This window comes from Colletotrichum aenigma (genome assembly GCF_013390185.1).
Source record: "Colletotrichum aenigma strain Cg56 chromosome Unknown KSG_Cg56_contig05, whole genome shotgun sequence".
In the NCBI taxonomy this organism is placed as follows: Eukaryota; Fungi; Ascomycota; class Sordariomycetes; order Glomerellales; family Glomerellaceae; genus Colletotrichum; species Colletotrichum aenigma.
Genome location: NW_023500911.1, coordinates 3,999,850 through 4,020,870, shown reverse-complemented (window position 1 = coordinate 4,020,870; position 21,021 = coordinate 3,999,850). Strand labels below are relative to the sequence as shown.

The window sequence follows — 21,021 nt, the reverse complement described above, 5'->3', positions numbered from 1 at the left end:
TAGAGGCCTTTAGACAGAGCTGTAGCGCTGGCTTGGCGCTTTTTGGCGTAACGACTTATGTCCGCTTTGAGGCAATAGTGCCGCGGGTTAACAAATTTTTCCAGGCTCATGGAACCTCCCGTCGGATCTTTACAGACCTCTTTGAGTTTCAGCCGTTCTCAATTGGTTTCTATGAATACTAGTCGCTATTACACGTTTCTTTTCTAGTTTTGACCGACATTCGCAGTGCTTAACGACGTAAGGAACGCGCATAACGTTGCTTTCCATTGGCGGCCACAGTTTCAGTTGGCCAAGGATCTGACGAGCTCCTTGAACTGATACTCGGTGATGCTCTCGACACCGAGCAACTCATTGGCGGCTTTGGTGTCGGACGTAAGCTGTAGCTCCGAGTCGAAGACGAATCTCAAAACTATGTCCCCCACAACAGACATGTCAAAGACGCCCGAAACAAGCTTCTTGACGCCTCGTTCGTAGCGCTCCTTGGTGTTGACATGGACAATCTCAAGTTCGAGGTCGGGCAGGGCCTCCTTGACGAGCTGCAGGATGCGGTTTTGAGTCAGGCTGATGACCTCGATCGTGTAGATCTGATTCTTGGTCTCTTCGGGGTGCCTGAGCGCGCCCGCCACCGCGTCGCCGAATGCCTTTCGCGTGGTGAGGCCGAAGGGGATGTCGCCGCCGTCGTGGATGAAGAACTTGCGCTCGGGGATGCTCATGCCCTCCTCAAAAGTCATGATCCATTCGATCCATGGTCCTCCCAAGATGGACGTGTACTCGATGCGGCCCTCTGCGGCGGCTTTCTGAAGTGTGTTGTCCACCTTGATCTTGCTCGCGGAGAGAGGGACGGAGTGGGCGGCCGGCTGCCGGTGATCTGAGCCAAACTCTGAGGGAATGAAGCGCCTTACGCCCGCAGCGATGGCGGCGTCGAGAATGCGCAGAAGTAAGGCTTCCAGATGGCCTGGCAGAGTACAGACGACGGCGTCGAAGCCTCGAAAGGCTGCGGTCAGGCTCTCTAGGGACTCGTAGTCGGCTTCAGCGGCCTTGGCGCCCGTAGGGATCTTGCCTCGTGTGTCTCGGGAGTCTCGGGTAACGACGGCAACGTCGAAGATGCCGGCGGCAACCAACTGCTGGACGATGACATGGCCGAGGTCGCCCGTTCCCTATTTTAGTTGCCACGTGCGGGCCACTGGTCAATGCTGGAGCCCGGAGGGGCAGGTAAGGGGGAGCAAGGTGAGGGGAGGGGGGATGGGACTATGTACTTACACCGATGACGGCTATCTTTTTAAGGGCAGCCATTATTATTCTGCCGTGTGTGCGAGGTGAGGAGTAACTGGTGTCTCAGAAAGCGAAATCTTCAGCGGGATGTCTATCTCGTCGGTGTGCCCTCCCTCTATCTACAGTGAAGGCGTTCGAGCTGTCTCTCTCTCTCGCCTGCATATCGCGACATCTAACCCTCCGGTGGACTCTTATATCACCGGCGGCGTGCCCGGGGCTCTTCAAACTGCTATTCATAAGCTCCGTGGTGCTCAACGGCCCTCCTACCGGCTCGCCGGCGGATTGACAGCAGACTCGGCGTCCGGAGCCCCCGCCCCGGCGCACTTGGACCCACAAAACCGGTATCCCACTCGCTGAGTCAGCGCGTGTTAATAAGCACCGGGAGAGTGGGAGACCAATCATTAGCGAACTTTGGCGCGTACAGCTGCCGCGGGAGGTTTAGCCCCGGCCCCACAGTTTCCCAGGGGGTCTCGGAGTCAAGCGAAGGTCCTGCCCGAACATCTCTACACACAGCACAGCGCACCAGTGCACCGGTGCTATTCTATGCACCGAGCCCCTTCTCTACCGCCAGGCCCTTTTTTTACTCATCCTTTAGTCAACTGTATAGGGAACCAACTCTCCAGTGCGATGGATCTGTTCCTTCCGTACGCTGGAGCTGCCCAGAATGCCGTTCACCTGCGACCATGACGGCTGCGGCCGCTCCTATCTACGCAAAGAGCACCTCACGCGTCACAAAAAGGAGCACGCGGCTACACCATCTTTTTGCTGCCCATCATGTGGTACAAAATTTACAAGAGGGTATGTCAATGCAATTACCATTGTCTTCTAGTTGTTGCTGGTTGTCGTTGTTGTTGTTGTTGTTGTGGTGGTTGTGGTTGTAGAGAAAGTGTCAAAGTGGTGCACCAGCTCGGCACCCGAGGCCATCTCGCGTTGGTCGGAAACGGACCCGAACCCGAACAACATCTAGACTAACACGCGGAAAACACCATAATAGAGATACTCTTCGTAGGCATATGGTTCTCCACGGCCCGACTGCCCCGCCAACACGCGTAGCACAAGCCTGCGTCCCGTGCCATCGCACAAAGACAAGATGCGATGGTCAGCAACCCTCCTGTTCGACGTGCAACGATAAGGGGAGATCGTGCGAGTGGCCGCAGCCGCGCGGCAAGCAACCATCGCCAGGACGAGCGGTGGGATCGTCCCCTTCTACCGGCTCTAGCATGCTGGCTGCCTGCATGGCGCCTTCGAATCCCGTCATCATGCCGGACCCCTTGACAACGGGGATGTCGCCCACCGGCTTGCTTACGCAGACTATCATGCCACCGGCACCGATGACGATGACCGATACCTTCGACTTTGCACCAGGATCGATGTTGGATGAGGGTATGAGGATGCAGTTGCAGAGAGTCTACTTTGACCACTTCCACCCCCAGTGGCCGATGCTGCACAGGGAGACGTTCGAGTCCACGATGCAGCCTAAGCTGTTGATGCAGGCCGTCATCACCGTTGGACTATGGTTTGCCTCGGCACCGGGGTCACGAGATCTCGCCATCAGGTTCCACGACCACCTCTTAGTAGAGGTAGGCAACAGAATCGTAAGTGTCGATAACTTCTCTTTTTGCGTGTTGGCCTTTACAAACGTACGGGCAAATTGGTTTCCACTTTAAATGCGACCCGAGTCAGTACCGTTACGCAGTACGCTAACACCAGGTCTCTACAGCTCGAGCTATTAGAACAATCAAGAAGGGGCATGTTGTCCCCTCGAGTAGATTTGCTACCAGTCTTCCAAGCTATGCTGATATCAACAATCTTGGTGCCGTACCGGGCAGATAAAACGATGGAGAACGTGATGATGACGCACGCAATGCTTCTGGAGACGTTCAAGGCGACGGGCATCTACGACCAGTCGAAGATCAATACAGCTTCGCAGCTATGTGGAAATAGTGGATATCCTTGGGTTTTCCGGGAATCATATCAGCGGTATGTCTCCAGCCCCCTTCTCGTTGAAAGCATCACATACAGTACACTCCTCTGAGGAGGTTCATTTGATGTTGGGGACATGTCTCTTCATAAGAAGAGAGAAACTTGTACCGAAAGTGGGCGTTGTCATTTACTTCAGCTCTAAAGCCTACAACCATGAGAGCTTTTGCTAATTGCGTTGCGACGACAGTCTTGCCGTTTTTCAATTCAAACTACATTTGATCCTTCAAGCAGTCTTTATTACGATATACCCCGCGCTCCGAATATCCCGAAACGCAGAGCCAGCCATGCTCAGAGTCAAGGTGCCGATGCCGCTGATGATGTGGGACGGCCCAGCGGCGCAGTGGTTCGGCATGATACCAACGGACCCCGAACTCCTCGACGACGGCGAAGACGACGTTTTGATAATCAGCAAAATGTGCGACAAGGCCGTGATGATGATGGACAACAAGCCGCTGCTCCCGCTCCTCTCTTGGGACCGGTGCCTGGGAATGGCCATCTGGTGCTGGTGCATGAAGCACACGGAGAGCGACAGAGAGTTCATTGAGAACATCAAACCATTTGTATTAGAGCCGTTAAAAGGAACGGGCGCCCATTATGGCCCCAGCTAGCACCGAATAGACGGGTGAAATACGCTCGAACTTGCTGCGCGCTCTGATCGTGACCCTTTGTTTTGCGGCCCGACTGCCGAAACGCGGGGATGGGCTGGGCTTGGACAGAACCCCACGTGACAGCAGGCGTTTCCTTCAATCTGGCCTTATCATTACAGCCTTGTCTGACTTGAGACAAGCCTTGCTGTTTAGCCGAGAGACGGGGCTAAAAGAGATTTCGCCGTCGCGCTATTTCGGCTCCCGCGTCTACTAGGGGCTGTGGGCTTGGTGTGCCGGTGGGATGGCGGGATGGCGGCACAGGTTGCATATCTGGGGATCAGAACGCACTGGTGACGAAATTGATGACCAAGATGAGGGGCCGTCAACGGTTTGACCGCGGGCTGTGTGGGATGGATCTAATAGTCAAAATGAACGACTATCGCTGAATTGTTCATGAAGCTGATCTTGCAGTTTGATCACGACTTTCGCACACCTCGCCTGCCTATTTTCAAGCGCATTAACCACACCCTGACTTCTACGACCCTTATCTGACCCACAGTTTCAGACGGAACCTTCGTTCGCCATGGCCGAGGGTATCAATTGGACCCGTGTGCTCCAACTGGTCAACCTTGCTGGAGCGGCACATCTCGTAGGTTAGTATGTTGGGCAACGACCATCGTCTTTTTCACGCCCGAGGAGAAGCTCCGAGTCTCAACTAACAATACCAGGATATCAATATGGCAGCGACAAACTCGCCATGCACAGCATCGTGCAACTCCGAGATAAAGACCTAATCACCGAGCTATGGTTCCGAGGGTGGGACTTCGGCCGGAAGTACGGCCCCACAATGGTGACCGGCACGGCGGCCGTTTTCGGTTTCCTTGCTTGGAAAGGTGGGTTCGGCCCCTCCCCTGTCTCTTCGCCGTGCTGCCGGCACGAACCTAAATGCAGCACACACACAGACCAAAAAGCGTATTACTATTATTTTCCATTTGGCTGACAGTTTCGTGCTATTTTTATTTTTCCTAGACGGCGCCGAGAGCCCTGCATTTATCTACAACCTCGCCGCGGCCGTCCTCATGGGGTCCGTGGCGCCGTACACCCAGTTTAGGGTGTTTCCCGTCAACGACAAGCTCCTCGCCGAACACGAACGAATCGTCAACCCCAAGAAAAATGATGGTCCCAACGGTGGCGCTAGCCTTGAGGAAGTTCGCGGATGGGCTGCCGATTGGAAGAGACTGGATATGCACAGGCAAATACTGGAGGCTTTCGCCGTTGTGGCGGGTATCATTGCAGCTTCAAAATCGTAAAGCGTTCAAACTTCTCCAGTAGCGATTTTCCACGTCGTTCAGTTTGCCGATTTAGTTCTCCTGGCTGCAGGAGCAACCAATAAAGGCGCGATGGCATCATTATGGGAAACTTTGAGCATCGGATTGCTACCTGGACGGCCACACTGCACATACTACATAACATTTCCTCATATCCTGACTCCTGAGTCGTGAACTTGCCCTTGATTTAAATCCTTGTTGTCGGTCTTCGTTCTTTTTAGGTTACCTCGTACTTGTAAGTGTTTCACAGTTCGTTACTGATGTTGATAGCAAGATGCTCACCTTCGCTCTTCCTTGAATATCCATCAGCCGCGTTGGTGTCTTCCTGGTACGCAAATAAGGCGCGATGCCTTGGCGCCGGTTTATCGTGCTCCCGACTTGGTGCGGGAAGGGGCCGTCGTCGCACGACAGCGACGCGGTCGCAACGCCGAACCTCAACAACCTACCTGGCGAAATACTGATCAACATCGCCGAGTACCTCCAACCAGAAATCTTCCCGGCGAGCGACCCGGAGCGCACTTATATATCAACTGATGGCATGACATGCCAGTATTACCCATGGGCACCACACTTCCCAGCTTCGTACCGTCACCACCATGACGAAACAAAGGGTTACCATAGACGACATGCCGACCGCAAAACATTGGCCCATTTGCGCAAAGGAGGACGTCCGAAGCCATGCAGAGATGTCATCAACTTTTCAATCACGAGCCGACGCATGTTTTTCGCTCTATATGTGAGCCGCTACCGCGCACCAGTCGCTGTGGGTAATAGGAATGTACGAAGCCTGCTTGCCAACATTGCCAAACGGAACCGTCTACAAGATTTCGTTTGCGAAATGACTGTTGTGTACGATATGTTCGAACAGTCAAGTTGCGAATCATGGAACTGGTTCCCGCTGCTTCGATTGAAGAACCGCATCAACGCAGACACTCTGGAGCTGAAGATGTTGAGGAGCCTGGACGTTGCCCTGGAGCCATGGGTGAAGGAGCCAAAGCACGTCGTGGAGTGGTGCAGACTTCTTCCCAAACTCCCCGCCTTGGAACGCATTTCATTCAAACACTTCAGGGGCCTCGAACTGCATCTACCACTCTTGCCTCGAATCACCGAGGCGCACTTTTACAACTGCGCGCCCTGGAATTCAAGTTGGCGGGACAAACGACCGCAGGCAGAATCGATCTTGAAAAAGCTGCCAGCTCTTCGATCGCTGGCCGCCTACAACTCACTCCACTCCTCCTGGTGTGTTAAAGATTGCAAGTCGCAACATTTAGATCCCATCGCACCTCAGCTGGAGTTCCTCGGCTGGTCGCACAAGCATGACCGCAGGTGTCTGGACAGTTTCCTCGAAGGCGAGATTCCTGTGTCTCGCCTGACGAGGGTCAAGCGTCTCAGTCTCTGCTGGTACCATTTCGTAAGCTATGTCTTGCGTACGAGGGATAGCCCAGAAAGAGATGACTTTATGCCAAGCTTGGAGGCATTCGAGCTTCACACGGTGTTTAAGATGCCTTCGTGGTACGTTGGGGGCAGGCGAGGGGCTTCGTCCCCGGAATTGGCATCAGTCTTGGGCTGGATTGAAGCGCGGTGCCAGGCGGAATCTAACAGAATTCGGATCGTGGACATTCGTGCAGTAGGTCTGATATCGAAAGGAAAGTCACCCTTGACGGATATAGGAGAGGTGCTTACTGACTATCAAAAACGGCTGCGGAGGTTAGGTGTGGAGTTGCTATTTGCGGATGACTATGTAGGTGGTTGAATGTAGTTAAATCAGTTTATTCTCAGCATGTAATGAAAAAGAATTTCTGTCTAGGTATGCAAATAAATTCTTTCGAAGCTAAAGTGCTCAACCAGTAGCAAACGTAGGAGTTCACAACGACAGTCACACCTTTTCATTTTCTTTCTTCGTTTTTACTTTCTTTTCACCATGCGTCATGCCTGCGAAGCGCGCGATGAGGATGCCAACTCACCTTTTGATTGGGCGCATATGCTCAGAACACCGCCCTGAACTCCGCTCGGATATCATCAAGGTACGGACGGGAAAACTTTGTCTCTGCCAGTGTGACGCATGCGTCCAAACATGACACCGATAGTCGTGGACCGCCAGACAGGTACCTTAATGAAAGAAAACAAAAGCCTTACGCTTGGGTGAAAAGCCTTTCGTTTTTAAATCAACAATTCCATGCGCACTTCCTCAAAAACTTGCACACCACACAACATTCTCATACATCGACAGAATGCCGAGACAAGCTGCAGCCGAGGCAGCACAGCGGAACTCGAATCTGAGCAGTTTCGAAAAGCTTCCTACGGAACTTTTGATCGAGATCGCCAAGCATCTACAAGATGACTCCAACTTCCCACACATCGGCCCGCCGCTGAAGTACATTTCAGCCGAATCTGTCACAGAGAATTACTGGAGTCGGGATCTACTGTCTTACAAGCCTACCGAATATGGAACAGAGCCGCCAGCCTACAAGGAATTCAAGCGGCGGAATCAAGACATCCAGAACCTCACCGCAACAAGCTCACACCTCTTTGCCGCATGCGGCACAATGATTTATCGCACACCGGTCATTCACGGCGATGATGAAATGGTCGCAAGATTCTTCGAAAGGATCACCTCACATCATGTTGTGCAAACGTATATTCAACATCTTTCCATCCAGACCTGGTGGTATACGCGAACATCCATTAGCCCATACTTTAAACCAGATCTGCTCAACAACCTGGTCAATCTGAGGTCTCTAGAAATTCGCGACTATATGGAACTATATGAAGACAGTTTGTACAGACTTCTTCCAAGGCTACCCGGTCTAGAACGGCTGTCGATGAATGGTTTCAACCCAAGGGTTTCCCATCCTAAGTAATATTCGAGAAGCTTATTTCAACGACTGTAGATTTCTTCCACTTGACGGAGAGAATATTGTATCAAGGCTTCCGTCTCTCAAGCTACTTTCAAACTATCACAGCTTCACCAGGATGCCTGACAACGCTTTCCTGGGTCTTGAGAGCACGCTGGAGACCCTTGTGTGGGTTGGAAACGAAACAAACTATTCGAATATGGCCCGAGCAATTTCTAGCATGAAGGTTCTCAAGCATATCAAAACTAATAATCTTCGATGGTTGCTTCCTATCGACATTCTTGGGGATACAAAGTTCTTACAATCTCAGCAAGATGTTGGAAATGTAGGACGGACACTACAGACTTTGGAGTTTGTTCCGATAATTCCTGGTTCATACTTTGACCGGGAATCTTCACTTACGAAAGTCTTGCTTTCTCTCGAGAATCTAAGCGTCGTCCTTAATACTAACTGTCAGTCTCAATACCGGAGCCTGCGCATAATTGACGTTCGCGCGTACACTGAAATGGAATTGGATAACAACGGAAAAGATTGGTTCCGGGTAAGAGCAACCGAAAGCATTTGGATCAAATGTTGAGCAAATTGGCAAGGAATCTCAACGTCAAGGTCATATATCTGTAAGACTGTTCGACATTTAAAGAAACTTTGTCACGACGTAAGGCCAAATTTCTGCTTGGCAATTACAATTAGAGATTGGGGACAAAATTGAAATATCACAAGAAACTCGGTAGCGAGAGCCCTTCGTGGTTCATCGTCGTTAACATGTGATCTTCCCTCTCGCCGCTGTGGGTTACTCCTCGTCGCACTTGTCGACTTGCGACTTGCAGGCTGTAGACCGTAGCGGTACCCTGGAAGATTTGGCATGGGCTGGAAGCGTGATTTTCCAGTCTGAAGTCTGACAAGTAAACCGCGCACTGCCCTTTAACCATACCACGTGAGCTGATGCATCACTCAAGGCACTGATACAACTCCTCCAAATCAACCTGCTCCAACGATTATTTGCTGCAAATACGTTGAATCTGAGATTACTTCTGTTCCAAAAAACCACTTTGATGTTGGGGCATATCAGTAGGTTGTCTTGCCCAATGAACTGCGACATTTGAGTTGGAGGTGGTTTGTGTGCTTACGCCAAGCTCTCTGTGTGGACTCTTGCGGACGCGCGGCGTTCAATAATGCGACATGCATGCGTTAATACACATTAAAAGTTCGGTGAAACTACAGAGCCTGCTTCTCAAGACTGTCAAAATCCACCAATTACGGACCGAAATTACAAGTATAGGCATCAAGATAGAAACTTCATTGGGCAGAAGGTTACGGGGAAAAAGAAAGGAAAGACCATTTGCCTGCTCCCGTCTCACAAGAAAACTCTTGGAATGTCTTGGCCGACTTGCTTAAATAGGAAACTGGATGTTCTTGTCTCAGACTCGGTGAGCGGCCAAGGCCGTATTCCCTAGCGTCCTAGACTCAGTGTAGCCTTGGGCATTTTCTGTACGACTTATAACCAAGGCAGTCCCGATTTGTTCTCATTCGACAAACATCCGCGAAAAACAATTGAGGTATTTCTCACACTACCCCAATGCCCCGAGTCAAACCTGTCACACTTTTCAACATGAACGAACTGTTGTGCTTCCTGTTGGCCCTCGGGTTACTCCAAAATTTCGCTCTCGCCCATAGCATACCCAACTACTTCACCAAAGCGCCTGTCACGCGGAGCCAGTTGGATGTCGAGCAGGTTCGACGAGAACTGGGATGCCGCGTGTCCAAAACCTCCACCATCTTTGGACCCGACGATGATTCATATGTCAACGCGACTGCCAGGTGGAACCCAATTGCGGCGCCACAAATTCAAGTTGTTATCGCGCCTGGAGAAGAGTCCGATGTATCCATCATCGTATGTTATACACCTTCGGGCATCGACTCCCACTATCCACAGGCTATTGCTAAAAGATTTACTAGGTCAAGTATTGCAATGAGAACAGCATCGACTTCTTGGCTGTGAACCGCGGTCACGGCTGGAGTCAATCGCTCAGCACCTTCAAGGGCATTCAAATCAGTCTGGAGAACTTGCACAGTATTGATATCCAGCCCGACGGCGCATCCGCCTGGTTTGGAGGCGGTGTTTACGGTGGTAACGTCACCAGGTACCTGTGGGATCGCGGGTATGTTGCTACTACTGGAGCATGCGACTGCGTTGGTATGATGGGTCCCGGCCTCGGAGGGGGTCATGGACGACATGAAGGTCTCCACGGCTTGATAATCGACAATTTCATGCAGCTTAACGTTGTCCTTGCTAGTGGCGAGTCCGTAAAGGTCAGCGAAACAAGCCACAGCGATCTGTTCTGGGCGTTGAAGGGCGCAGGACACGGTTTTGGCATAGTTACCAGCTTTGAGCTGAACATATTCCCTCGCGGCCCCGACACGTGGCACTACCACAACTACGTCTGGCGGGATGAGAAACTCGAGGAGGTTTTCGAGGCCCTGAACCTCTTCCACAACAATGGGTCTACCCCTGTCAACATGACGGCTAACTTTGGAATCTTTCTGGTCAATAGAACGATAACGACCGAAGAGCCCGTCATCTTCTGGACTTTCGCCTACCGTGGGTCTGCCGAAGAAGCGGAACAACACCTGGCGCCATTCAACGCGATCGAGTCGGCTTATGACGAGTCGGACGACAGTCCCTACCCTTCCATATCTGCGGCGCAACAAATGAACGAGGAATCCTTCTTCTGCCAAAAGGGCACTACGCGAGCCATCGCTGCAGTAGGGTTACAAGCTTATAACCTGACCTCTGAGCGACTCATATTTGAGGGCTTCAAAAAGCGACTTGCCGCTGGTTCAGAACTCGCCGCGAGGACTACTATAGTTCATGAAGGGTATTCCACCGCAGCTGTGCAGGCCAAAAACCCTGACGAGTCCGCTTATCCCTTCCGCGACGATCATCACCTGATGCTCCCCATGGTCTTCGTCCCTCCTAACAGTCCTGCTGCACAAGAGGCAGGACAAGAGTGGGTGGATGAAATCAAAGATCACTGGGTGAACGGCCAGCCCGAGCGACCAACCAACGTGTATCTCAACTACGCTAATGGGCTAGAGCCTATTGAGCAATTATATGGTCATGAAGCATGGAGGTTGGAAAGGCTTCGTCTGCTGAAGGCGAAATACGATCCTCTCAATCGCTTTCGACATTTCAATCCTTTTGCTTAAACCCCACCAAAAGGTCTGATGTCAAGATGGGAGAAAAGCCTCATTCTCATCTTCCAAAGGGAAGAGGGGCACTTCAGAATCACACAGCGCTCATGGGACGCCGCTGTCGTATGTCCATGGAGGAGGATACATATCTCGTGGCTTCAGTTCGGGTTGAAATAGGGATCATGGATATTAATATTACAAAACGTGAGCCATAAGTCGAATCCACCAACCGCACCGCAAACGTTGCGAGTTTAAGTGCGAATTGCCACAAAGACTACAATGACTAGGCACTAGGGCAATGATGAGTTGTCTCGCAGTTTATGGCTACACAAACCTCTGCTCCCCTGGCGTCGGACTTAACGGTGTTTCAGGTCAGCCATGGCTGAGATGACCCATGCGCAGCGCTGGCAATTGAAATGGATCGACTGCGAAGTAGATGAAAATAATAGTATCATTAGTCCACCGTCATTTGCACCCGGATTCGGAAATTTCAAAAGTGCCGTAGATCCGGACTCGGCTCGCATCACGTTGACGACCCGGGCAACCGCTGACATCAACAACCAGGCGCAGTCAATCGCAGAACCAAGCCCACAGAATCCGAGGGCAGAACCCAACAGCTTGGATCTCATGACTTAGTGACTTAATATACTTGATGACTATAGTACGAGAATTACCCACAGTTAATGCCATAATTGGCAGCTTTGCAGATCTCAATAGGCAAGTTTCGAAAATAGAGTTTACAGACTGGGGAACCATCAACTTCGACGCGCGCCGGATCTGACTCGCTGTGTCGCACGATCCGTCCCCCGAAAATTCCCAAAGGGAGACCAATACGCGTTTACAGCCTTGAGTGAATTATTATGAACTGTTGGCCAGGAGTCGAGTATATAAGACTAGCTGATCCGGCTCTTCCGCAACTCTAGCAACTCAAGCCTTTGTGCCATCTAAACGTTTGAAGCAAAGCAAACTATACCATATTGTAAGTCCTCCCGAGGCAGTTCTTGGCATGGAAGTGCCTGCTTCTTCGACATCAAACCACTAACACGCACTGCTTCCAGCAATCACCCCTCTCCATCAACTCTCAAGCACCGACATTCACAATGAAGGCCTCCGCAATCTTCACCGCCATCACCTTCCTCGCCGCCGGCGTCATCGCCGCTCCTTCCGCCGAGGGCGACGCTCTGGTCAAGAGAGCCGACACCTGCTTCGACTGCCAGTTCAACTCCTTCGTTTCCGGCCGCTGCAAGGGCGCTTGCACCGGCGCCGAGGAGGCCTGGGGCAACGGCGGCCAGAATTGCAAGCACTGCATCGCCGGCTGCCCCGCTACCACCGCCAGCGACAAGGCCGGCACCTCTGCTGGCTACCCTTGCTAGATGGACTTGGAGAAAGCCAATAGGGGATGAGGGGTTTAAAAAGAGGTGGCAAGGAGGGCAGCCGACAGCTGCTCGATATTTGGAGCATTAAAGCATCTCGAGATACCAAAAGAGCAAATAACAATTAATAAATCGCATACCAAATTTGAGTTTGATACTCCCTATGACCCTTGGACATCTCCGTTGCACAAGTGACGAGCGTGGCGGGCTAATAGTATAGTGACGACATCTTGATGTTGAAGGAGCAATGGGTTGTGGTAGTGTGAAGAGGGAGAAGCCTGCCCGCTGCAAGGCGATTCGCGCTCTGTTCGTATACCCCTATAGGTAGCCATAGAGGTTTCTCTGTGAAGCCCAGGCTATCCTAGCCCTCAAATATATCCCCGTGAGAGTCATACGGCAGTCAGCAAGGTGCGCCTCTAGGCGGCAAACTGCGAAGAAGAAAACTTAGAAGGGAAGAAAGATTGAAGACGGGGTTTTCCGACCCAGCGAAAATTCCGCATGGACTCAAATTCAAATTTGTACGCTGTGTGGACTCAAGACCAACAGTTGCTTTCGATTTTTCAACTGCTCACCCAATTCAGGGTTCATCTGGTGGGTAGCTCCGGAAGTCAGAGCAATGTTCCCGACAGCGTTCAGACGGAGATTAGCGCCTGATTGGCCAAAGAAGAATCATACGAGCTGACGGAAACCTTCGTGGGATACCCGATCTAAGCCTTGTGCACTGTGGAGATGTGGGATGCCTTCAAACACAGACCAAGGATACAAGGCTTATGAAACAGGGAGTAGTTGAGACTTGTGCTGGTTGGTGGACAAAACCGCTGCCACCCTGGTCATGGCTGAATGCAACTTTTCTATCTTTAGTGCCAACATTCCATTAAAGATGGTTCGCTGCCAGTGCATTTAGAAAGATGGCTCTCGGATGAATAGGTGGTCTATTGCAAGCTTTATCAATTACTCACAAATGAACATTGGAAGCGATATAGCTTGAAGTTTATGAGAGTCAGGAGGTAAGGTCAAAAAGCAGACTGTCTCGTGGCTCGTCTGACTTGAACAGAGCCCAACTACTATCTCAAAAAAGAAGGAGCCGTATTTCGAGCACTCAACGCAGAATTGATCAGGAAGTAGGAGGTGAGTATTTCAGAGAAATCGCCCATTATAAAATGTAGAGTAAAATGTTTATTTTCTATATGCTACTATCACCCACCGCTGCTCATGCCGCCTTGGCCTTGCCTGCAGAACGGAACCAGTGCATGTACTTCTCACATGCTGCCTGCATATCTTTCGTGCCGGCCTCAATAGTAGCAGTAATCGGGCGGCCGCGAGCTTTCTCTTGTGCCGGCGCATAGTGGTTGTTAATGCCCTTGTTGATGTTGATCTTCACCACTCCCCTCTCGATGCAGCGGTTGAAAAGGTCCTCATCAAAGGGGTCGCAGCCATGGAGAATCAGCCGTACGCGGTCTCCAACGCCCTTGTTAACATTCTCAAGTCGGTCAAACTCCAACTTGATCCCCCTCGGCCCATACTCGCCATGCACATTCCCAAACGCCGGCGCAAGCATCTCAATGCCCGTCGCCACAAACTCCTCCGCCTGCTCCGGCGTCGTCAGCACGCCCTCCAGATCCACCGTCTCCGCCACGCCGTCCTCGCCGCCCTCGATCCGCCCGGGCTCCGCTTCCGTTGCGATGCCCCGCGCGTGGCAGTAGTCCACCAGCTCACGCGTCAGCGCGAGGTTCTCCTCCTTCTCGTAGTGGCTCATGTCGACCATGATGCTGTCGAAGCCGTCGGGGATATCCGCGGCCTGGCGCACGAGCTCCGGGGTTTGGCAGTGGTCGAGGTGCAGCGACGCGGGCACGGAGGCGCTGTGGCACAGCTCTGCGGCGGCGCGGACGAGGGCGCTGCCGGCGTATTGCATTGCCCAGGGGAAGAGCTGGACCACGGCCGGGGATGATGTTGCCTCGGCGGCTCTGACGGAGGCGACGACGGCCTCAAGGTTGTAGCAGCAGAAGCCTGCGACCGCGTAGCCGCCCTCATGGGCGGCGTTGACGATTTGCATCGTGCGGTTCTGAGAGAGGGGTGGGCGCGGCATTGTGGGGTGTGTTGATTGTAGGTAGACGGAAGATCAGTTTGTGTGAGTCGTTATGACAGCGCAATGCAAATAGCGAGGAAATAGACTGTGTAGTAGGACTATCTCTTACTTCGAAGCGAGCTTTCAACAACACTCATTTGAGCAGTAAACATGAGGTCATTTGAGGACATACCAAAATCGCGGACTTCGTCCCGAGGGGTAATACCGGATTGCGGGGGATCTTGAATTTAGGCGGAAATGAACCGATTTTCCGCGCGGGGCCGCAGGGACGGATGGGACTCGGAGCTCCAATCGGTTCGGCAGAATGACATGTTACCCCGAGGGACGGATTGTTTACCGAACCAAAGAGAGGGTCTTGTCCGATTTCGCCTCATCATCATGAGAGTCTTCCTTCTCTCGCTTCGTTCGTTCCATTTCTACGCATGACGAAGTTGCTTGCTAGGTCTCATCCGAGTTTGATCCCTTCCACCATCTCCAAGACAACTCCAGAAACACTATTTGAGCAGCGGACATTCTGAAATCACACTTCGCGATGGGATCCACAAAGCCGTCAACGGCCTTCATTGGCCTGGGGGCCATGGGCTTCGGAATGGCTACCAACCTCATCCGCGAGGGATACCCGGTCACAGGTTTCGACGTGTGGGCGCCGACGCTGGAGAAGTTCAAGCAGGCAGGAGGTCTCACGGCGACCAGTCCAGCGGAAGCTGTTGCAGGGAAGCAGTTCTGTGTCTGCATGGTTGCGACAGCAGAGCAAGCACAGAGCATCATCTTCGAAGGTGATGCCGCGTTGGTGAAGGCTCTCCCACAAGAAGCCGTCCTGCTTCTGTGCTCAACGGTACCGTGCGGATATGTGCAAGGTCTGGAGAAGGAGCTGGTCGAGAAGGGCCGCGGCGATATCTTTCTGGTCGACAGTCCTGTATCGGGAGGCGCCGCTAGGGCGGCGGCGGGCACGCTGTCGATAATGGCAGGCGGCTCAGAAGAGTCCATCAGCAGAGGCCTACATCTCCTCCAGGCCATGTCGGACCCGGAGAAGCTATACATCGTCAAGGGCGGGATCGGGGCAGGAAGCAACATGAAGATGTGCCACCAGGTCCTCGCCGCCAACCAGATTCTCTCCGCGAGCGAGGCGATGGGCTTTGCGAGCCACCTGGGCCTCGACCTCCCCAGCACCGGCGAGCACATCGTCAAGTCGGAGGGATGGAGCTGGATGCACGAGAACCGACTGCCGCGAATCCTCCACCCCGAATTCAAGCCCATCGCGAGCGCCGTCACGATCATCCTCAAGGACACGAGCATCATCACCTCAGAAGCCCGGCGAGCTGGATTCTCGACACCGATGACGAGCACCGCAGAGCAAGCTTATTTCACGGCGCTGGGAAGAGGCTGGGGCCCGGACGACGATGCTGCATTGCTTCGCTTGTATATCGAAGGCAAGGGGAAGATCGGACCCGTCAAGCCGACTGTGAAGACGGAAGAGGCCAAGCTGAAGCTCGTCGTCAACCTCCTCCGTGGAATCCACCTCTGCGCAGCGGCCGAGGCCCTTGCGTTCGCGCACTTCGTCGGCTTGGACCTGGAGCAGGTCTTTGAGCTGTGCACCAACGCAGCCGGCGGAAGCAAGATGCTCTCGAGCGAAGGCAGACACATTCTAGATGCGTTCAAGAACGGCAGCGCCGGCCAGGGCTGGGCTGCTTCGGAGGGCCAAGCCGCGCTGCAGACAATAGCGCAAGAGCTGCAGGAAGCCGTCGACGAGGCGCAACGGCTGAAGCTGCCGCTGTTCCTGGGCGCGGAGGCGCTCAACCTGATCCGCATCAGGCTGCAGAGCGCCGGAGAAAAGGCCGGCAGTCTGGCGCTGGGGTCCGTCGTCAGTGGTTGGACCGCATGAGAATGGTGCAGCATGAGCCGCGACCGGAGTTTTAGACGCAGCGTTATGTCGTGTGACGTAGACTTGCCCCATAATTCGGATAATTCTCCTCACTTCGCGTGTGCTTGAAGATTTCATATTCGGTGACTGATGCAGCGAGATACGTGGAGTGGCTACCTCGCTGCGGAACTCCTCTGCGGATGCGGAAAACGGTTATCCGCAGACATCCGAGTTTAGTCATCCGGGCTACTCCGGTGCCTCGGCCGGGACCCACAGGCCCGATCGGCGAGAAGCCGGGCTTTCCGGGCCCGAACTGGGCAGGACCAGTCTGCTCCGATTGCGGTAACTATGTCACTGGTCTGTGAAGCCTATGTCCAAGCTCATTGAGCTCATATTTCGACTCATGATCTAGATTTGTCGTTTCTATTCTCAATACCAAAATAATTACATGAATTCGTGCAGCGTTGCGGTCCAGCTCAGCCTATCATCGGACCGGCAGCTCAGTGCCGTTCGTGCCGTTGGCATGACCATTGACACCGTTGGTAGCACCCTGTCCCAGAACCAAGCATCCCTCAAAATACTTCTGCAACTGGTCAAAGTCCTCCAGCTCACCGACCCACGCAACGTACTGGTCAGGGCGGACAGCGACAACGCAGCCCCTCTGCTTGTCGACGCCGTAGTTCTTGTACGCATCGCCGAAGCCCTCGTGGTAGCTCTCGTCATCCACGTAGACCTTGTTGTAGTCCCAGCCGAAGTGGGGGTCCAGAGGGTGCAGGATGTCGGGGAAGTCGCGGAGCAGCTCTGTCTCGGTGCGCTTCGCGGAGTGGATGGTGAGGACCTCGATGACGCTGTCGATGGGGGCGCCGGCGGGCGTCGCCTTGCGCAGGAAGTTCTCGGGCGCGTCCAGTGCCGCGGCGAACTTGTCGACGCGGGCCTTCTGCGCGGCGTCGAGGATGTTGCCGGCGAAGAGGACGACGCGGAAGCGGCCGTCCGCCTTGAGGCGCTCCTGGAAGTGCCACGGGCGCGCGCATGCCTGGTTGAGGACCTTGAAGCTGTTGAAGCGCATACCGACGGGCAAGCCAGAGGCGAGAGCCTGCTTCTTCTCAAACTCCTCGGTGGTAACAGCGACGGCAGTGGCCTCGACGGCCTTGCTGCCGTCACCCTGCTCCAACGCATCACCGGCCTTGATCACGAGGTTGCTGGGGCCGTAGTTGACCGAGAGACCCGAGGCGAACATGTTACCCTTGAGGAAGGCGTCTTTGAAGACCTCCATGCTGACGCCCTCGGCGTCCATGACGTCCTTGGCAGGGCGGCCGGAGAAGAGACGGGAGAAGCGGTGGTCGAACTCGATGAGGTCCTGGGCGACACGGCGGCGCTCACTCTGGTACGTGCTGAGAATGCTGCGCTTGGCGATACCCTTGGCAGCCAGGGCAACCTTCCAGCCGAGGTTGTAAGTGTCCTGCATGGAGACGTTCATGCCCTGGCCGGCCTTGGGGGAGTGAGTGTGGACGGCATCACCGGCGAGGAAGACGCGGCTGTGCGCGTCGAAGGTGGTGCCGACACGCTGGCCAATCTAGAGAAGGGTATTAGTTGACATTGAAACTAACGCCCCAGTTATCGGTCGAAGCATACCTGGTAAGCAGTCCACCAGTCGCAGTACTCGTACTCAATCTTGTACGGGCTGAGGATCTTCTGGGCAGCTCCAAAGATGATTTCAGGGGTGATCTTGGAGCGGTCGGCTCTTCCTGAGACATCGGTGCTGATCTCCTTCAGTTGGATGTACAGGCGGACCAGCTTGTTCTCTCTGGGAATAACCATCAAACTGCCGTTCTCCGCAGAGTGAATGGCGCATCGCATGCGGATATCAGCTACCATCCCACATTAGCGCTCATGTAAGACCCACGTCACACCAGGCAAGCGTCACTCACGGAAGTCGGTGATGGGGATGATGTCCATGACACCCCAGATGAAGTCCGTCGCCTCGCCGTCGAGCTCGAAGCCCAGCTGCCTGCGCGTCCAGCTGCGGGCACCGTCGCAGCCGATGACGTACTTGGCGTGCACGATCTCGCTGTCGCCGGCTCGGGCCTTGCTCTTGCGGATGAGGTCGTCCTCGTCATCGTTCTGGACGAGGTTGCTGCGGAAGAGGCCGTCGGCGACCTTGCTCGCGTTGGCGGCCTGGGGCGGCGTGGACTCCTCCTCGTTGAGCTGGCGGAGCTTGACGGTCACGGGGTAGGCGTCGTCGTCGTCGACCCTGGACTCGTCGATCGTGAGGGACTCGGGGAGCACGCCGCGCTCGACCTCGATGGCGCCCTTGGAGTGCTTCTTGATGTTCTCGAGGAAGAAGCGCTCGATGCGGCCCTGGTGGAGGACGATCTGCTGGAAGCGGGAGAGGCCGACGATGGTGTCGGGGATTCTGTCGCTGCGGCGGATGATGCCGTCGTTGCCGGGGTTCTATCATGAAAATGAGCATATTGCATCAACAGTTACCAAGAGTGATGAGATGACTACGCACCCACATGCAGATCTGTGTGAATAAGTTAGCGAGACAAGGCTTCATCCAATACCATCGGCATCTCATACCTCAATCATGTGGTTGGCCTCCTTCCACGCGCGGTCCGCGAAGCCGAGCGAGTCAAAGATCTCCAGACTGCGACATTGCAGGCCGTCGGCCTGGCCGCAGAAGATCTTGGTGTTTCTCTTGTCGACGATGCGAGCCTTGACGCCGCAGTGCGCCATCCACGCGGCAGCCATCAACCTATCCGGCGCCTCATCGTTAACTTCCCCGTCGCCACCGTCGAAAAAAAAGCATGGCCGCCACCAAGCGCGACTGCGTGAGACTAGACTTACCCCGCAGGGCCGGCGCCAATGATGAGCCTGTGATGAGGGCAATAAGATCAGTAAACGGGCTCTCATGAAACGTGCTTGCTGTTTCCAGTCTGAGGGAGGGTAAAAATGACAACTTACACGTCGACATTGCTCTCGGGAACCTGTGCGCTCGCCATCTCGTCAAATGTGCCTTCGTCCGGAAAGTGTGCTCGGGCGTCTGTAAAGCCGGTTGGCGATGTCAGGGGAAGAGGATTAGAGTTTGGGGTGGGAGGATGTCAAAAGAAAGCAAGGGAGACGGAGAGAGCTGTACGTGCGAACGTTCAGGGTCGGCGAGAAGTCAAAGGAAACAAACAAGTTCGCGCAACAAGCTATCAAAGGTTGCGAGGGGAGGGAGGGCATACGAGCATCTTGACTCGTTCCTCGAAAGCACCTTGGGCCTGCGCGTCTTGGCCTGGTGTCCACACAACGTTCGATGAGGACGCTTTCGCAATGGGACAGGGACACACATACGGGTTGGTTGGGCTGGTTGCGCCGATGGATGGATGGATTCAGGGTGGGATGGCCGCCGACCTGCGTCTACCTGGTGTCGAGACTGCGGGGTGTTGGACACGACCCAGGACCCTGCCCTACCGGCCCTGGACTCTCCCTCTTCCCCGGTGGAGAATGGTGACCATCCGTCCAGCGTCCGGGAGCGTCCCGCCGACCAGGGCCCGGTTCATGGGCCATCGTTGATCTGTACCATTTTTGGACGCAGTCGGGGAGGGACCATCACCGAAGTGGAAAGGCAGGCTGCTTGTCCGTGCGCCCGTTGTCCGTTGATATGGGGCGCCGTTGGATGTTCAATTCAAACGGCGCGCCGTTGGGCGTGGGGGTGTGTCTTGGTCTTGGATTCTGAGCGGACAAGGGCCGAAATAATCGTTCAAGCCCAACTTCATTCATCCCTTGAGCTTGTTGTTTATGTTATCACATTGATGCCCGGAAGAGTCTGCCCCCGTGGAAGCGAAGTCTGGGTGATGAGCTGCCGGCATGAGCACACAGCATCTGGTTGGAGAGAGATGCACGGCACTAAAGAGACGGGGAAGCACGGGGGCCTGAGCCCGGCGTTTCCGGGTTTTGTTGCTTGATTGATATCTGACAATAGTACGCCACCGACACACTGGTTACTGGTATGCTTTCTTTTTTCTTCAGCAACCACACTGCAGTCTCTAAAAAGAGTTTCCAAATCCGCGATTGTGTTTGTGTAAGCGAGTTCTGCGAGCTTCTCGGCGTATCAATCAACTGGGCACACCAGGCCTGGCCCCTTGTGACGACCAGACAGAGCAAGTGATTCGCAATTTCTCCCACCCTCCCGGGCGTTTTTAAACCGGGGCCATTGCGAACCGTAATTTGTGGGCAACGGTGCGATTCCTCTGAGGATCCCACCGGCGGCAGTTACGCTCGACAAGGCGGTTGCAACGGTACAGATTGCAGAATGGCCAGTTGACGTGGCACTAGGAACGACAAGCTTATGAACTGGAGACTTTCGACCTCGATGCCCGCAGCTTCCCTTCTCCTCCTCCGCCCGCAAGGGACGATGGATCAATGCTGCAACGGCGCCCCATTGCGATAGAGACCTAATTGCGCAAGTATCTGCCGTCCCAGAGTCTCATTCGCCGGCA

At 54.0% G+C, this 21,021-nt stretch overlaps 7 protein-coding genes across 7 annotated transcripts; 4 read left to right on the top strand and 3 right to left on the bottom strand.

Moving 5' to 3' along the window:
* Window positions 1-281: 281 nt before the first annotated feature.
* CGCA056_v008718 (Isoflavone reductase-like protein P3) lies at window positions 282-1,293 on the bottom strand (the record flags this gene model as incomplete). Its single annotated transcript, XM_037323965.1, has 2 exons — window positions 282-1,157; window positions 1,261-1,293. 2 exons carry the CDS (start codon window positions 1,291-1,293, stop codon window positions 282-284), a joined length of 909 nt encoding a protein of 302 aa, XP_037177913.1.
* A 1,238-nt stretch (window positions 1,294-2,531) lies between these two features.
* On the top strand, window positions 2,532-5,152 carry encC (Anthrone oxygenase encC; the record flags this gene model as incomplete). The annotated part of the gene is made up of 6 exons (XM_037323964.1): window positions 2,532-2,867; window positions 2,993-3,252; window positions 3,443-3,815; window positions 4,408-4,495; window positions 4,571-4,735; window positions 4,872-5,152. 6 exons carry the CDS (start codon window positions 2,532-2,534, stop codon window positions 5,150-5,152), a joined length of 1,503 nt encoding a protein of 500 aa, XP_037178224.1.
* A 2,249-nt stretch (window positions 5,153-7,401) lies between these two features.
* CGCA056_v008716 (uncharacterized protein) lies at window positions 7,402-8,031 on the top strand (the record flags this gene model as incomplete). Its single annotated transcript, XM_037323963.1, has 1 exon — window positions 7,402-8,031. One exon carries the CDS (start codon window positions 7,402-7,404, stop codon window positions 8,029-8,031), a length of 630 nt encoding a protein of 209 aa, XP_037178225.1.
* Window positions 8,032-9,634: 1,603 nt separating this feature from the next.
* chyH-5 (FAD-linked oxidoreductase chyH) lies at window positions 9,635-12,590 on the top strand (the record flags this gene model as incomplete). Its single annotated transcript, XM_037323962.1, has 4 exons — window positions 9,635-9,916; window positions 9,982-11,140; window positions 12,141-12,196; window positions 12,276-12,590. The coding sequence occupies 4 exons, from the start codon at window positions 9,635-9,637 to the stop codon at window positions 12,588-12,590; spliced, it is 1,812 nt and encodes a 603-aa protein (XP_037177824.1).
* A 1,210-nt stretch (window positions 12,591-13,800) lies between these two features.
* CGCA056_v008714 (putative fructose-bisphosphate aldolase) lies at window positions 13,801-14,676 on the bottom strand (the record flags this gene model as incomplete). Its single annotated transcript, XM_037323961.1, has 1 exon — window positions 13,801-14,676. The coding sequence occupies one exon, from the start codon at window positions 14,674-14,676 to the stop codon at window positions 13,801-13,803; it is 876 nt and encodes a 291-aa protein (XP_037177834.1).
* Window positions 14,677-15,208: 532 nt separating this feature from the next.
* ltnD-1 (L-threonate dehydrogenase) lies at window positions 15,209-16,558 on the top strand (the record flags this gene model as incomplete). Its single annotated transcript, XM_037323960.1, has 1 exon — window positions 15,209-16,558. The coding sequence occupies one exon, from the start codon at window positions 15,209-15,211 to the stop codon at window positions 16,556-16,558; it is 1,350 nt and encodes a 449-aa protein (XP_037178236.1).
* A 463-nt stretch (window positions 16,559-17,021) lies between these two features.
* PHHY-3 (Phenol hydroxylase) lies at window positions 17,022-19,539 on the bottom strand (the record flags this gene model as incomplete). The annotated part of the gene is made up of 7 exons (XM_037323959.1): window positions 17,022-18,110; window positions 18,170-18,405; window positions 18,466-18,988; window positions 19,050-19,061; window positions 19,118-19,292; window positions 19,385-19,411; window positions 19,502-19,539. 7 exons carry the CDS (start codon window positions 19,537-19,539, stop codon window positions 17,022-17,024), a joined length of 2,100 nt encoding a protein of 699 aa, XP_037178238.1.
* Between the last annotated feature and the right edge of the window lie 1,482 nt (window positions 19,540-21,021).